This window comes from Myotis lucifugus, unplaced genomic scaffold (assembly GCF_000147115.1).
Source record: "Myotis lucifugus unplaced genomic scaffold, Myoluc2.0 scaffold_420, whole genome shotgun sequence".
In the NCBI taxonomy this organism is placed as follows: Eukaryota; Metazoa; Chordata; class Mammalia; order Chiroptera; family Vespertilionidae; genus Myotis; species Myotis lucifugus.
Window position 1 is genome coordinate 740,317 of NW_005871468.1, and position 17,284 is coordinate 757,600.

General features: G+C 39.0%; 1 protein-coding gene across 1 annotated transcript in view; it reads right to left on the minus strand.

Moving 5' to 3' along the window:
• MYH10 (myosin heavy chain 10) overlaps positions 1–17,284 on the minus strand; it is a 129,134-nt gene that overhangs the window by 55,027 nt on the left and 56,823 nt on the right. The window contains exons 6-11 of the mRNA XM_023743952.1: positions 9,499–9,562; positions 8,519–8,617; positions 7,390–7,533; positions 7,060–7,155; positions 3,024–3,142; positions 2,328–2,480 (exon numbers count right to left, since the gene is read on the minus strand). Coding sequence (XP_023599720.1) covers positions 2,328–2,480; positions 3,024–3,142; positions 7,060–7,155; positions 7,390–7,533; positions 8,519–8,617; positions 9,499–9,562 — 675 coding nt within the window. The remainder of the gene's footprint in view (positions 1–2,327; positions 2,481–3,023; positions 3,143–7,059; positions 7,156–7,389; positions 7,534–8,518; positions 8,618–9,498; positions 9,563–17,284) is intronic.

Here is a 17,284-nt window from a genome sequence, read left to right on the forward strand (position 1 = left end):
TCACTTTCTAAATTAGAGGCACTCAACCTTTTTTCCTGCCTTCACACTATTCACACAGTAGCAAGTGCCCATAAATAACCTCTTTCATTATAAAAAGTGATCCTCAAGTAGGGCAGGTACAATCAATCTCCGAGGAATAAATTTATAGTCTGAGAGACATTCTAGTCCCCCACCCCTAACGGAGGTGTTACACTCACCATTTTGGAATGAGGTCAGGCTAGGAAGGCAGGGGCAGTGTTTGCTCGCTCAAACACCACATTTCTAGTGAACCACATGAACATCTACAGACTGCTCGATGGTGCTTATTCATGTTTGTGTCAATGGCATTGCTCTGCCTTAGGATTATGAGACCTTATTCTCTGTTTAGCCTTACTAGTGTGTGTGGTGGTATTTTTTTTAAATAGTTTTTTTTTATTTCTCTTCCATATTTAAGCTATCAACTATATGTTAAAATAATCAATATTTACATTGGTAATTCATGGTATAAAATTAAAAACGTACAAAGAATTGCAGTCTCATTCCCTAGAGTCAACTACTATCACTTATTTCTTGTGATCCTTCCAGAAATAGTCTGTGCACTTATAAATGTGTTATCTTGTTTTATTTTTTAACTCAACAATGTATTTGGAGTCTTTCCATAGCAGTAAATAAAGCCACCCTACTCTTTATAATGGGTGCGTAAGCACTCCACTCTATGGGTATCTCTAGACTAATTGAACCAATCTCCTAATGGTGGGCATTTAGCTTTTCCCATGATAAATAACGATCAATACCACCCTTGCATTTTTAGCATTACACACTTTTCTACTGTCCGTGTACTTACATGTATAGCTTTCTTTTACAACCTTTAATACCCTCGTGAAGACTTATCCTCTACAGTACTACATTTTCCTATCCAAGAACAAGGTATGCTTTTTCAACTGTTCAAGTCTTCTATGTTTTCACAGTAGCCTTATAAAATTGTCTTATAAAATTGTCTTCAACTTAATCTTGCCCATTTCTTCTTAAATTTATTCTTAGATATTTCATCTGCTTTTGTTGCAGTTGGAACTATAATTCTTTTCTTTTATTACACCTTCTGACTGTTTATATATAGGGTGGCAAATGATTTTAAAAATGTAACTTTAAGTTACAGACATTTCTGTTTCCTTCTCTGTGAACTCTGCCCATTTACCGGGCCACCTTTCATGATTTCTCAAGTTATTTACAAATCAATGCACATTAAAGCAATTTCTTATTGTGGTAGTTGCAGTTGAGCAGTCAAAACAGCGTATACGGTACCAGTTCAGACTGCAGGGAAACAGATGTAATTTTAAAGTGGCCAAAGTAGCATACTGATCCCAAGAAGTACTTTATTATTTGTTCCTTACATATATACAATCAGCCTATCAAAGGAGAGATAAAGATATAAATATTTAAGAGATCAAAATGTTATCAACTTTTTTTGCAGGTGTATAACTACAAACCTTTGATGGATTGATGTTGAATAAATGGAAAAATCTAGTCAGATCAAGAATAAAAGATATTGAAATCCATCATCAAATCTGTTTATCTTCAAAACAGAGATCATTACCTTTCCTCATTTCTCCATCTCACACTGCTTATTCCTGACTCCTGAGCCGGCCACCATCCCCTGGCCCCTGGGCCACGACAAAGGCCAGTGGCCTCACGGTCTCCCTACTTCTGCTTTTGCTCCACACCACACTCCAGTTCCCGTTGGGCAGCTACATCTAGTCACTCTGGCTTTCCAGCAATTTCTAACATTAACAAATCCCCTCCCATACAGGACTGCTGTCTGGAGAACTTATGGAGGCTGGGCTTCTCCTCCTTCATGTCGTAAGGCCAGCACTGCAGACACCTCTCAAGACTCAGGTGTCTAAAACCGGCGTCCCCACCCTTCTATCACAGCAGCACTCACAATTCCGAGAATGTAGTGGCTCTTCCTCTTTTATGGTCTGACTCTCCACAGAATGGCAGGGATTATCCCTGCTTCTCTACCACTACGTCCCCGGTGCCTAGCACAGCAGTGAGTGTACATTGTGAGCCTTCATTAATATCGTTAAAAGAATAAGACGAGCCCGACCGGCGTGGCTCAGTTGAGCATCGACCTATGAACCAGGAGGTCAGGGTTCGATTCCCAGTCAGGGCACATGCCCGGGTTGCAGGCTCGATCCCCAGTTGGGGGCATGCAGGAGGCAGCCAATTAATGATTCTCTGTCATCACTGATGTTTCTATCCCTCTTTTCCTCTCCCTTTCCCTCTCTGAAATCAATAAAAATAAAGAAAGAAAGAATAATTTGAAGGAAGAGCAGGAGGGAGAGACACACCTCAAAAATTTCAAATCCAGCAATGTCCAGGATTCCAATGAAAGATGCTCCCTGACGCTTGGTCCTATCCAGAGCTTTATTGATCCGGTGAACGAGCCAACGAAAGAGCCGCTCGTAGGTAGCTTTTGCCAATGCTTCCACTGCAAAGTCCGCCTGTAATTACACAACACCATGCTTTAGTCTGGGAATGATCTCAACAAGGCATTCATGGCTATTATATCTAGTTCAATGTTCTACAAAAATCCTGAAATAGCATGTACTGCTTAGTCATGTCTCAAGTTTACACATCGACAAAGGGTGTAAGTACAATTAAATGTAAACTAGAGATAATCAATTTAAGGGAAGGGTGAAGGTGGCCAGTAAAGAAGAACCCCTCCCTACGTCCCAGGGGTTCTGTGAGCCTATCTGCTCGGAGTCTGAAAGGAGTCCACCCTGAAACAGGGGAGTCCAACTCCTATATTCTTGGCGGGTGGGCTCTACAAGGACATAACTTTGTCCTCCTGGATAATCTATCTACTGGGGAAAACTCAAATTTCCTTTTTAAAAAACTACACAAGAAAACCCCCACTCAATTAGTCCCAGGAAACATCCATATTATCGAGTTTATCTGATTCAGTTTGTCACACACCACTCAGAAGGTCTTATGACCACAATTTATCATTCAAACAAATGTAGAATAATTAATGAAAAATGTACTTGTTCTTTGGTCTGGGCTTTCTGCACGTAGTCTCGGCCGACCTTGATGCGGGGGGTAAGGATGGCCCGAGTGAACTCCATCACATTCATCCCAAGAAGATGGCACAGCTTCTGGGCAACTAGAGTGTAAAAAATTCTCCTAAATAGTGGCCTCCTCCTTATGATCCAGTCACAATACATGCAATAAACACTCGAAAAACCAGAGTCATCATTAAATTGTATTAAGAAATAACAAGTTTTAGGTCCTGATGGAAAATCCCTTCATCCCTTCAAATTAATAGCACTCCTCCTTAGGTTACTTATACGAGACAGCTAGCCAGCAATTACTTATTATGGCTAATAATGCAAGTTACTGAGTCTTAAAAGCCATAACACACAGAATGAGAAAAACAGTGTTACCAAGATAACTGGCCATGATCATATAATGATCCTAATAATATTTTAATGGGCAAGAAATCTATAAGTTTAAAAAAAAGTTATTTGATTACATGGCTAACATGAAACACTCAATACATAACTGCTACTTTTGTTATTGTTGATTCTCAGCAGCATTAGGGCACCTGCCTCACTAGAAGTTCATTGTCTAATATCTCCCAAGGTCCAACAAGTATACGACTTATTATAATTAATTTTGAACTAAGTGTTTAACAATAATATTCTCTAAGGGTAAGCACATTTTGAATTATGTTACAGGGATTATCTACCCAGGTCATTTCAAGACCTGCATCCTACTGCCCTAACCCAGGCCAACTGCTGGCCGCCTGCAGGAGCCCTGTCTGCAGGGCGGGCCGTGCCTCGAGAGCACTTCCTGTGCTTTGGGGCTCTTCTCACTGGCTCTTACCAATGGCTCTGCCTCAGCTGCTAGGTCGTGGCTCCCTTTAGTTAATGAGTGGATCATGAGTGTAGGTATTGGATAGGAAATTAGAAAATACAAAGAAGTACAAAAGGCAAATTACCCACATTCCTTTGCTTTGTAACATGACAAATATCATTTCAGCAGCTAAAAGATATACTTCAGAGTGGGGCTATACCTTGGCTTACTTCATTCTATTGGATATTTAAGGTAGCTCCCTTGTTGCCATTGCATACATCTTTCTGTGTGATAAGTGTTCTGTCGGTCTCTTATTCCCCTTCCTGAGACTACTTCAAAGAGCCAAGCTTAGTACAAAAGCTCCAGAAGTTAAATAAAACACAGTAATTAATTAAAGCTAGGGAATAGGAAACTTACTGGCCATCTAGCCATGGCAAGTACAACTTTGGTTTTATGATGTTACGGTAAAGAAATGTGGCTAAACGTTTAAACAGACCTATCAGAACTCATCTATCTTATGGAGAGCCGGCACCGTGGGTGGCAAACACTCACTACAGGGCTGAGTGCTGCTCAAGGAAGACTAAAACAGAAACGGGTGAGACTGATTTCCGACAGGGCTAGGTGGAAACAGGGCAGAAAGAATGGGGGAAGGGAACAGAGTGAAAGAGATGGGGGTGGGTGTGAACAAAATCAGAGAAGTACACATTTTTCTGTAGTTCTGACTTTTAGAATTATTTATATGTTGCATATACTAAAATATAAGCAAAAAGGGTTATTGGGGGGGGGGGCAAAATGCGATACAAACAGAAATAAATGAAGCTACCTACATTACAAATGAAAGCGTAGCCACTCGAAGGCGGAAGGAGGGAAGAGTAAAACAGTATTTTGACCCACCATCTGCTGATGGACACTTAGGCTGTATCCAAATCTTTGCTATGGTAAATTGTGCTGCTATGAACATAGGCGTGCATATAACCTTTCTGATTGGTGTTTCTGGTTTCTTGGGATATATTCCTAGAAGTGGGATTACTGGGTCAAATGGGAGTTCCATTTTTAGTTTTTTGAGGAAACTCCATACTGTTCTCCACGGTGGTACATCTACACAATGGAATACTATGCTGCAGTAAAAAAGAAGGAATTCTTACCATTTGCAACAGCATGGGTGGAACTGGAGAGCATTATGCTAAGTGAAATAAGCCAATCAGAGAAAGATATATATCACATGATATCACTCATTTGTGGAATATAATGAACCACATAAACTGATGAACAAAAACAGATCCAGAGATAGAGAAGCATCGATCAGATCGTCAAACCTCAGAGCAAAGGTAGGGGAGGGCGGGGGTAAGGGGGAGAGATCAAGCATACATATAAGCCTAACCAATGGAACAGACACCAGGGGGGTGAGGACATGAGTGGGGGGTGGGGGGCAATGGGGGGATAAGGACACATATGTAATACCTTAATCAATAAAGAAAGAAAACAACACAAACAAACAAACAAACAAAAACCCACAGTATTTTGACTCTATACTCTAATGCTAAAGAACTGTACACAAATACTGTTTACTAATTAGCAGGTTTGTTTTCTGGAGGTGCACAGGTGAGTAATTCTGAAGCTCTTTTATGGGTATTCTAGGATCAAACAAATAAACAAATATACTGTAGATAAGACTTCTTACTGTCAGAGAAAGGAGTTTTAAATAAAGAAAAGGAAATGGCTAGCATAAAACCTGTAGTGTCAGATCAAAATTGGAGGTATCAGTATAAATCCATGGTTTTTAATATACATACAAAGAAATGAAAATAGGAGTACACGTGTGTGCATGTTCCCTTGCTCTGTCCTCTGAGAGAAGTCAGAAACAAATGAGACCCTAGAACAGTGATGGTGAACCTTTTGAGCTCCGTGTGTCAGCATTTTGAAAAACCCTAACTTAACTCTGGTACCGTGTCACATATAGAAATTTTTTGATATTTGCAACCATAGTAAAACAAAGACTTATATTTTTGATATTTATTTTATATATTTAAATGCCATTTAACAAAGAAAAATCGGAGTGAGTACATGCATGTGCATGTGTCACCTCTGACACACGTGTCATAGGTTCGCCAACACTGCCCTAGAACAACCAGGTATTGACAGCTAAATCCCATTCTTCAATATGAAGAAACGGTAGCGAAACGGCCAATTCCAGGGCCGGGGCTGGACAAATACAAAAGGAGTCTGGAACATTTTGTGTTGCCATAAAGTAAGAAAATGCTTTAAAATAAAAGTGACAGAGTCATGTCAAAGTGACCTGAGCACTAGCCTGAAGTGGCTCCAACTCCTCATGGCCACATCCAGGACAGGAATATATAATTATGGAATGGATCATAAACTATACAATTATTTAAAGAAGGGCCCATGTGTCTATACTGATAGGAATGAAAAAGCGAAAGCTCTTCCTTACAGTAGAATTCCAGGGAGTAAATATAAAAGAACGATGTAGACAGAAGTCACCACTTGACATACACCACAAGCAAGACTCATTTCAGGTAAGAATCATAAACGGATGCTACAACTAGTAGCCCAAGAGCCTGATGAGAGCCTGGACTTACTTCCTTAGTCTCAGTGTCTCCCTCCTCTCCCAGATACTTGTTCCAAAGGCAGAAGGTAATCCGGTAGCGGAGAAACCCAGTAGACACTTCCTTAACCAAGTTAACCTCACCAACGAGACAAACTCACATAGGCCTGCCGATATGATGCACGAGAAGGCCATACCACTTCTGTGATAATCTTACCAAAAACGCATAACCTGAATTTAATCAGGAGGAAACCTCAGACAAACCCAAATGGAGGGACATTTTCCAGAACAACCGGCCAGCATTCTTCTTCAAAAGTCAAGGCCACGAAAGACAGAGACTGGGCCTATGTTCCTGGTAAGGTCAACACTGGTAGGTCTCAGTAGCTGCAGCTCCCTTTCCGATGAGCTGTGTGGTCTCTGCAGCTTAGGTCTCCGCATGCCCCCATCCCCAGGGCCTCCCCAGGCCACGGCGGGGTCTCCAGTGCTGCCTTGTGTCCTACACACATCTCTTCCTTCAGATGACACCAGAGTGGCCCTCAAGCATTCTGCTCCTGAGTCTGTGGCACTGCGTCGGGAGTACTGTCTATGCCTGCGCTAACATGCTCTTGGAGAGCACAACCAACAACCACTTAAACGGAAATAAAATCAGCATCGTCAGTTACCTGTATTTTCCGGCATGGAAGCTTGATCAGTGTTTCGCTCCTTTTTGAAAGAAATGTTTCCAAACTGAAGCACTGAAGACACTACTTTAAGCATAGCTTTATTAAAGAGAAAAAAAATTAATAAGAATATTGCATCGACATATAGCAGAGATATATTCTAATTTATTTTGACTAAAAATTAGCTGGACAAAACTTTTCAGGATCTCTCTCAGGATGTCATAAAATTACAGGCAGTTCTCAGTTCCTTGATCATTTTCTAGTTTAGGCTATTGACCCCCAATGTGTGTCTTATTTAAATGAGTATCAGAATCTTAGAGAAATCCCACATACACAGAATCTCTTCATGGGAGAAGCCCATTATATGCATCGCTTCCATTGTCTCCTGGAAGTTATCTTTGTCTTGCTGTCCCGGAATGGGAATATAACCGTTGGAGAGAAATCTGTAGTTGTTAAATCCTTCAAGCAGCAAGTCAGCTACAAGAAAACAGAACGGAATGCCATCAAGCAACACTCATCAGCAGACTGAGCATGCCCACATCCAGGCGGCACCGACGCCCCAGGAGACCAGCGGTTCCCCACCAACCATCACCCCACATACTTCTCACCCCCACACTTTCTCCTTCTTTATATGTTCATGCTAAATACACAAACACATACAGTTTCCCATCGTCTGCAACCAGGAAGGAAAATGATAATGTAAACTGCACAAATCTCAACGGGCGTTGGGAACAGTGGTTTATACAATATTTTAAATCGGATCGTGGGAAAATGATGTAACTTTTCCAGAGAACTAAAACCTTATTGTTTTCAGATTTAAATATTTTAGAAAGCTTTTAAACCCATCTTCTATTCCTTTCTTAGCAAGGAGTTTATAGCAAACACTATGGGGTCAATATGAAGACTAAGTGGACCTAAGATAAACACCCAGATGTAGAAGATGTGCGCTCAGCCCAGCCACCCCAAAACCTCTCTCCAAGGCAGTCTATTTAGTGGTAAATGTGCTTTTGAGAGTGATGTGCAACATAAAACATTATGACAGAATATTATAATGGATAATACCCCCACTGCCTACTTGTACTTTAGGGGCCGTGAGTTACCCAAACAGGTAAAGATAGACTAATTTAACAGTATTCACCTAAAGGTCCTTGTGATTCAAGAAAAACCCACCATAGGCTTTTCCCAGGACTAGTGGAAATGTAACATATATATTTAGTTGTTAATCTAGAAATAAAAATGTTTGTCCATTAATTTTATTAAGTAAGTTTATTTTTTCTTACTTGTGTATTTATAAATGTTGAAACAAAACTTTATAAAAACACACCATTTGCCTTCTAATTTAAAAAAGAAATAGAGATAATATAACACCACCCATGTACCTACCACTTAAAAGTATTTATCCCATGGCATGGAAATTCCTTTTCACTTTCATCATCTGACCAGCTAGAGTTTTGTAACTTACACTTTAGGTGTTCTCCTGCTCCAGATAGCAGCTGGTAAAAGATATGAAAAGTACGCTCATCTTTTGCTTGGCGAACAGCACGAGATTTTTCCAGAAGGTCTGAGCAAAGACGGTTAAGGATTAAGTTGGTCTTTTTTCCATGTCTATTTAATTATAAAACATTTTTTCTCTCTGATATAGGTCAGGTATCCTGCTATTAACCACTCTAAATGGTTAAACTTTGTAAGTGAGAAAAGAAAATGTATGCAATTTATGTTTCCCACTAATCTGCTAGATCCACTGGGCTAGTAGGGAACTTAAAACCTCGGAGTGCTTTCCTCACGCCCCCCCCCCCCCCCCTTCTTCTTAACTTGGATTATATTCAAAGAATACAGCACTATACGAAGAACTGTATTTCTATCACTGGAGATTATTCTAACAAGAATCAGAGAACTGTCATCTGTAACCTTCCTAATGGCACACTGCCAGTTCAGAAACACTTCTATTTTATTATCTGTACCCAAATTAATTCCATACAGACCTACCATTTCTTAGGACTAGTGTATGTATTGACATTTTCCTCTAGTTTTGTTCTGCTTAAAACTAACTGAAACGGCTTTAACTGTACTTTTATGAGGCTTGTTTCAATGGGTACATGCCCATCCTACGAATGGCAGAAATAAGTGGTAAAAAATAAGTAAGCTAACACAACCATAACTGAAGAGTAGTTCAATTTAACAGTATTCACCTAAAGGTCCTTACACCACACAAGCATTCCCTGGGCTGATGACATATAGGTGATCCTCACCTCAGTGCGACTCTCCACTTCCCCAGCCACATGATCAGGGTGTGACCTGGTGTTATAAGACCAAGTCACAATCTCTTGGGACTCAAGTTTTACCATCTTGATAACGGGAGTGATATCACAAAGGGTTTCTTTGAGGCCGTAGGAAGAGGAAATGATTCTTTATTTTAGATTATACTATTCTGAAAAAGGATACATGTTTCAATGTTGGCCCCAACAATATAGCCAGTTACATCAAAGTTGATCCGAATAAATTTGCCCTGAAAATAAATTACAAAGAAAAATTTGAAAATAAATAAGGCAGAAAGGATCTGAGCACCATCATAAATAAGCCAATGTGCCCTGCCAAGTATCCATAAATTTGTTATAAAAATGAACCTTAAATATTGCCTCAAATAAAAAGAAAGGAGAAAAAAAAAGCTTCAATAAATTCCAAAACTGTAGCAATAGGATAGGTTACCTTCTTGGACTATAACATAATAAAAATGATACCCTAATCATTTAGAACTTTTAAAAAGCTCTTCTAAATAACCTGAGATATAAGCAATTTCAATAGTATAAAAGGAACACTACACCCAGCCTTATAATGATAGACTTGAAAAACTGAATAATATAGATAATTTCCTAGGAAAATAGAAATCCATTTAAGAAAAAAACAAGAGAAAACTTGAATGGACCATAATCACAAAAAGTAATGAAGTCATTTGGCAAATTCCTAAGGAATATGTAATTGCCTTACTACATAATTGTTTTAGGGAAACAGAACCCAGTGATTATTTCATAATTCACTTTAAAAAATTATCACAACACTGAATACCCAGATAGACTAAAAAAAGGAAAGCAAAATAAAACCGAAAATCTTACTCATAAGTGCATATATATATATATATATATATATATATATATATATGCCAAATTAAACACTGCAAAACAAAGAAACACAACAATGATCAAGAATGGTGTATTGCACGACAGCTAAGAAGGGCGGATACTAATATACATACTACTATCATTCATCACATGAGTAGTCAAGGGACTGAAGGGCTTTCTTCAAAGAAATGAACAAAGTGACTCTAAAATTTATAGGAAAATGGAAAGGACCTAGAATAGTCACAACAATTTTGAGAAAGAGAACAAGAACCAGAGCTGAAGAGCTCAAACTATTCAATTTCAAAAAGCTACAAATGTATTGAGACAGTGTGGTAAGGATAGAGACCGAGTCCAGACATAGGCCAGACATGTACGGCCAATCCATCTTCAACTGAGGTGCCAAGGTAATTTAACAGTGAAAGGATCTTTTCAACAAATGAAGCTTAAAAAGATGTAAAATAAAACAAAATAAATGCCAAACCTGGACCCTTACCTCACTCCATATATAAAAATTAAGTCAAAGTAGATCACAGACCTAAATGTATGGGGTAAAACTATAAAACTTCTATAAGAACAGAAGAACATTTTTACAACCTTAAATTAGACCAAGATTTCTTAGACAAAATGCAAAAAAGAAAGAACCATAAATTAAGCACTGATTGATTTTATCAAAATTTAAAAATTTTGTTCTTCAAAAGACACTGTAAAGAAATAAAAAGAAACTTCAGACTAGCAGAGTATATTTGCGGAACACATTATCTGATAAAGGATTTGTACCCAGAATACATAAGGAACTCCTACAACTCAATTATAAGACGACCAACCAAATTTTTAAAAAGTTGGATAAAAGATTTAGACAAATTATTTCAATGATATGTATGGCTACATTTTTAAAGAAAGACTAGCAAGGATATAGGATTAGAACTCTCACAAAACACTGGTAAGAATGCAAAATGGTACAGCCACTTTGGAAAATGGTTTGCTAGTTTCTTATAAAATTAAACTTAAGTTACCATATGACTCAGCAGTTCCACTCTTAGGTAGTTACCTAAGAGAAACGAAAGCATGTGTCCACACAAAAACTTGCACAGGAATGTTCATAGCCACTTTATTCTTAATTCTTGTGAGAGGGCGCAGGCCAGGCCAAGGGACCCCACCGGTGCACGAATCCATATTAGTCTGAAGATGAATGCGGAGGGACAGGTAGCACTATAGACTACAGGTAGTTCTATATCTAGTTCTATAGATGACAGTGGAGTCTATTCTGTAAGAACACATTTCTGAGGACAGGAAGCATGGTGTTAGCATTCAGCAGGAAGGACTTCCTTACTCATTGTTTTGCAACAAGAACCTGGACCGTTGTTTAGTTAAACGGACATGTAACAATATTCTTATGTGATGCTCTGGTCTCTAATATATATATATAGATATAGATATATATATGTATATATATATAAAAGAACTCATCCAAGCCCAGCTGGTGTGGCTCAGTGGTTGAGTGTTGATCCATGAACCAAGAGGTGATGGGTTTGATTCCCAGTCAGGGAATATGCCTGGGTTGTGGGCTCAATCCCCAGTAGGGGGCATGCAGGAGACAGCTGACTGATGTTTCTGTCTCTCTATTCCTCTTCCTTCCTCTCTCTAAAAATCAATAAAGCCTTGCTCTGGACAGAAAATGCATAGCTAGTTTGATACACCTAAGGTGTCATGCCATCATAACAACAAACATGCATCCCTTACAGGCCTGTTTCAGATGCCACTAAACCTCAGAATTTAGAGGGAAAAGGGAGTACGACTACAAAGAAAAGGCATTTTGTGACAAATAGCCTCTTACCACCTCTTACACAGGCATGTATACACTCTGCATAATAAATGATCAAAACATTGGCTAAACCAAAAAAATCTCTGGACATGGTCTTACATTTATAACTGAGTGTATGAGTGGAATAGAATATACCAAAATGGAACATATCTGGGAAACCAGGATGGTGTCAGTCACAATCCCTGCCATGTCCTCTAGTCTAAAAGCTCTCAGACCACCCAAACTTCCTGAACAATTTAAATTCCATCGATGACAATGCATCTTTAAGAGGCTGCTTAACAATGAGTAGTAAGCATTTAGCATTTTCTTCTATAAAGAACTTATTAAGAGGCACAAAACCAAATGACAATTTATGTGGGGTTTTTGGTTAGTTTTGTATTATGGGAGAGAAAAAAAGTTTTGTTTGCATTTTTTCTTAAATGGGAGAAACATTTTCTCTTTTGAGATAGGGCCTTGTGATGTCATATAAGCACAAGTTTTATACATATAACCATATAAATATGTTTGTGACATTGAGAGATGCTGACCTAATGCCCCCAAACTTAGTCAAACTGTGAGGCTGTGTTCTTTCAACACGTGAGCACAGTGGTGCGGGCACTTCCAAAGGACGAGGTGGGATGGGCACACACAGGAAGGCATCGCAGAGAGAGTGCCATTCGAGCTGATTACGGTTTATCAAGTATATTAGTTTGCTGCAAGCTAACTGGTAATTTAAAGGGAGGTTCTATGAGTCTTTTTCTCTAAAAAATTATATTTATGGGATGATATTGGTTAATAAAATTATGTAGGCTTCCAGTGTAACTCCTTCTTTATTTCTAAGTTTTCTTAAAATAAAACTACTACAAAGAGTCGTCCTCGATATACTGCAATCTGATTTCAACCCCTAAGTTGTGAGACATTATTTTCAAGAGAGACAACATTCTGGGCTAACAGCGGTTCCAAGTGGCACCTATATTCTCTTCTGCCAATAGGTTCTCACTATTGTCCTTGTGTTGTCAGAATGCGATACTTGAAGAATATTTGAAACGTTTGACAGCTCATAATTTTGTTAGAGTGGAAGGACTTTTTTGCTCCATAACTGTAGGATATTTTCATTGTTAGATTTACAATCACCAATTAGAATGGCCAATCCAATGAATTTCATTTCTATATCATCTCTTTCCTTCCAATAACTTTCATATACACATCTGCCTTCAGCATTGGTCCACTTACAAACCACATCAGATAAACTGTGGTAGATAAGCATCACATAAGAATACTGTTACATGTCCATTTAACAAAACAACGGTCCAGGTTCTTATTGCAAAACAATGAGTAAGGAAGTCCTTCCTGCTGAATGCTAACGCCATGCTTCCTGTCCTCAGAAACGTGTTCTTACAGAATCGATTCCACTGTCATCATCAGAGTCTATAGCGCTACCTGTCTCTCTGCATTCATCTTCAGACTCACCTAATGTTTTGTGTTTTTTTTAAAATATATTTTATTGATTTTTCACAGAGAGGAAGGGAGAGAGATAGAGAGTCAAAAACATCGATGAGAGAGAAATATGGATCAGCCGCCTCCTGCACACTTCCCACTGGGGATGTGCCCGCAACCAAGGTACATGCCCCTGACTGGAATCGAACCCAGGACCCTTCAGTCCGCAGGACGACGCTCTATCCACTGAGCCAAACCGGCCACGGCTCACCTAATGTTTTTTAAATGCTTTCCTCTATTATTTTTCTTCTCTTTGACATTATGGATAGAAAATGAAAACTTCTGACTCTTTGCCCTGGCTGGTATAGCTCAGTTGGTTGGAGTGTCATCCCGTTTACAGCAAAAGGCTCGGGTTTGATTCCAGGTGAGGGCACATACCCAGGTTGTGGGTTCAATACCTGCTTGGGGCGCTTCAGGGAGGCAACTGATTGATGTTTCTCTGTCACATCGATGTTTTTTCTCTCATTCTCTCTCTTCCTCTTGCTCTCTCAAATCAACAAGAACATATCCTCAGGTAAGGATTCAAAAAAGAAAAAGCACTGGTGGGTCAGTTAGTTGGAGCCTTGTTCCATGCACTGAAAGGTAGCAGGTTTGATTCTGGTCAGGGCACGTGCCTGGGTTGTGGGCTCCATCCCCGGTAGGGGGTGTGCAGGACACAGCCGAGCGATGATTCTTTCTCATCACTGATGTTTCGCTCTTACGTTGATGTTTCTCTCTCTCTCTTCCTATGTAAAAACCAATAAACTACTCTTTAAAAAACCCCACAAACTTCTGACTTTCCAATTATGTTCCCTGAAAAGCCAAAAGTAGACCACAAAGATGGTGTCTCTAGTCTTCTGACATACCTTCTTGAAAGATAATGCAGTATGATCACTGATACCCCATATAATGTATCTTAGATTTAGAAAATTATCCAATGGACTCACATAATAATTATAAAAGAGAATGAATTTTATTTTTAAAATAAGTAAATTTTGGGGTCTCCTTCCTGCATTTGTCATCACATCCCTGTCTGGATTCCTGGATGCCTGTCCAGTGCCGGACCTCTGCCCACTGCCCCCATCTCACAGCATCCGGGCTCTTCACCGGCATCCATATCCAGGGCCATTGCCAATGACCAGACCCCTATAACCCCTAGGGCAGAGCCTGGCCCTCCCGACCACCCGTCTTAGCGCCTGCTCTCTGGGTATCCAGGGAAGGCTGTGTGAGGACACAGTGAGAAGGCAGCTGCCTGCAAGTCAGGAATCGAGTCCTCATAGAAACCAACCTGCCGGAACTTGGATCTCAGACTCCCAGCCTCCATAACTGTGAGAAAATTGAAGCTACCTTAGAGATCTAAATTCTGTTTAACCCCACCCCCCAAAAAAGGGAAATTGTGTCTTTGTTCTTCAGAAGACCCTAAGAAGGAATAAAGTTAAAAAATTATTAGTCCTTATAAATAGTTGGAATGCCTCAAGAAAGAAACTAAAAAAAACTAAAATCGGGTCCTGATGTTCAAATTTTAAACAGCTGTATTATCTATACAATACCTCATCGAGTTAATAAAAAATTGCTATTTTAGAGACAGTAGTCAAAAGTCAATGTTATTCCTTCAAAGCTGCAGAGAATACGCTGCCAACATACTGTTCAAGAAAATACTTTCTCAACCTTCTCACTGTAACACTGCAGAAAGTTTAATCAAAATCATATGGTATCACGTCATTCTCACTGAAGAAAATATTTCACTCAAAAAACTCGTTACATAGAAAAACAAACTTTCAGATTTCAACATGTCTGTTTAAGTTCTTTATTATGTCTATATCAACGTGCTGTTTAAGCTTTTAGTTTCTTATGCTATTTCCTATTCTTTTTCTTGATCACCCCTAATAGAAGTTCATATTCATTAAACAAGGTATTTTTTTTAACTTGGGAAATAAGATAAAATTGTTATATTGATAACTTTAAACTCTAATAACTTAAAAATATAAAACAGAAAATTATCCACTATATATTTAGTAAACTTATTTTGCCCTTACTTCTTGGAAAATTATAAAATAGGAAAGAAAGTAAAGGAGAAATGGAAGAAACAAAGGTTTTTGGCCTTCTGAACAGGTAACCTAAAAAGAAGTTTCTCAAAATAATTTAGGCATGTGGTCCCTTAATTGGATAAACAAAACCACAACATACAACATTTACTAGTAATTGTCTCATCAGTTCCCTGGTTAAATTAGTTCCCTTTCTTTCTCATCACTGGTGTTCATAGTTGTATAGCTAGCGCAGAGAAATCTTCTGGCTAAATAAAAATGGTTAGGCAAAAAGTAATGAAATAAAGGGACAGAATGAGGAAAGAGATGGGGCAGTAGAAGCCTGCTGTGGGGGGAGGCGGCAGAGTGGATTAGGTGTCCCTCCACCCCTCCTCTCCACCCCCGCCCCCCGACTTCTCTTATACACACCCAAAAGAAACTAGTATCTCTGAAAACAACATATTTAGTCACTAATAAATACTGGTTATAAGCCAAAGCTCTAGCATTGATTCTATTTTGAAAACACTTTAACAAAACAAAAACCTTACAAAGTTGAAAATTATCAACTCTCTCTGCTAAGTGACATTCACATTCAGCTGTATTACAAGATCTACCCACACATGTTGCCAACACGACAAAGTGAAATTTCAGAACCAAAGAGAAATACTTCCCTGCACATCCCCCAACAGTCCAGGATTCACAGATTCCCCTTAATGCTGGATATCCTGAAAAACTAGGCAAGAAGCAGGCCATGAAATATGAAATCACTTCAGTCTTGGGGGGAGGAGGAGGAAGGGGACGGAATAAAATCTGTTAAGTTAAAAAGTCTTTTTCTCACAGTAATAAATACATTCAGAGTTAACATTTTTATTAAAATACAAATCTAGACTAAAGTGGAAAAGAATTTTACTTTTAAGTGGTCCTCTAATCTTTAAAACATTATGTGAAGAAACTTGTAAAAATGCCCACTCCATATTTGATTTCCACGTCAGATTATGGCACTCAGAATATTGAACCAGAATTTCACCAATAAAAACAAAAACAAAGAAAAACCCTCAAAATATGACCAGTACATTACGTATGAATTATAGAGCATGCGCTTTAATGCCATATACATGTTGAATACCAATCCAAGAACCACCGAGACCCCACACTTTCTGCACAAGCTCTGGGCAGCAAAGACGACTAGAATCCCCTCTCGTACATTTTCACTTAAAAGGTGAAATTGGACAACTTGGATATTTTGATATTGTCAAGAAAGTAATAAGAAAAATGTTTTATTTAAAGAATTGTATTCCTTGTGAATCGACATTGATTTTCTAGACCTTTCTCTGCTGTTTACAATGTATCTGTAGTACTTACACCTAGATGGTTAGCAATTTACTACAGGGGTACAGGTTTGTTTCATTTGAAAATATTTTCCCCTTCCTAACTTGATATTTAAAGTTGTTATAAAATCTGTAATTTACTTTAAGACACATCAGTACAGTGTGCTATGTATGTGTGTTAGTTACTCCACTAAAAATCTACACTCTAGAGCAGGGGTGGGGAACCTCGGCCTCATAAGACCCGAGAAATCATTTGCTCTGGCCCTTCCAAGGCATTAGGGGTGAGTTAATTAAATGACCGAATATAGCAGCTAATGTTGGTAATGTTGTATGGCCCGCGAATGATGTTATAAATATCCACATGGCCCTGGGCAGAAGAAAGGCTCCCCGCCCCTGCTCTAGAGACCGCTCTTGACCCTAAGTGGGAAAACCCATTCGAGGAGTAATTAAGCTAGGATTTAACCTACAAGCTAGATGGCTATT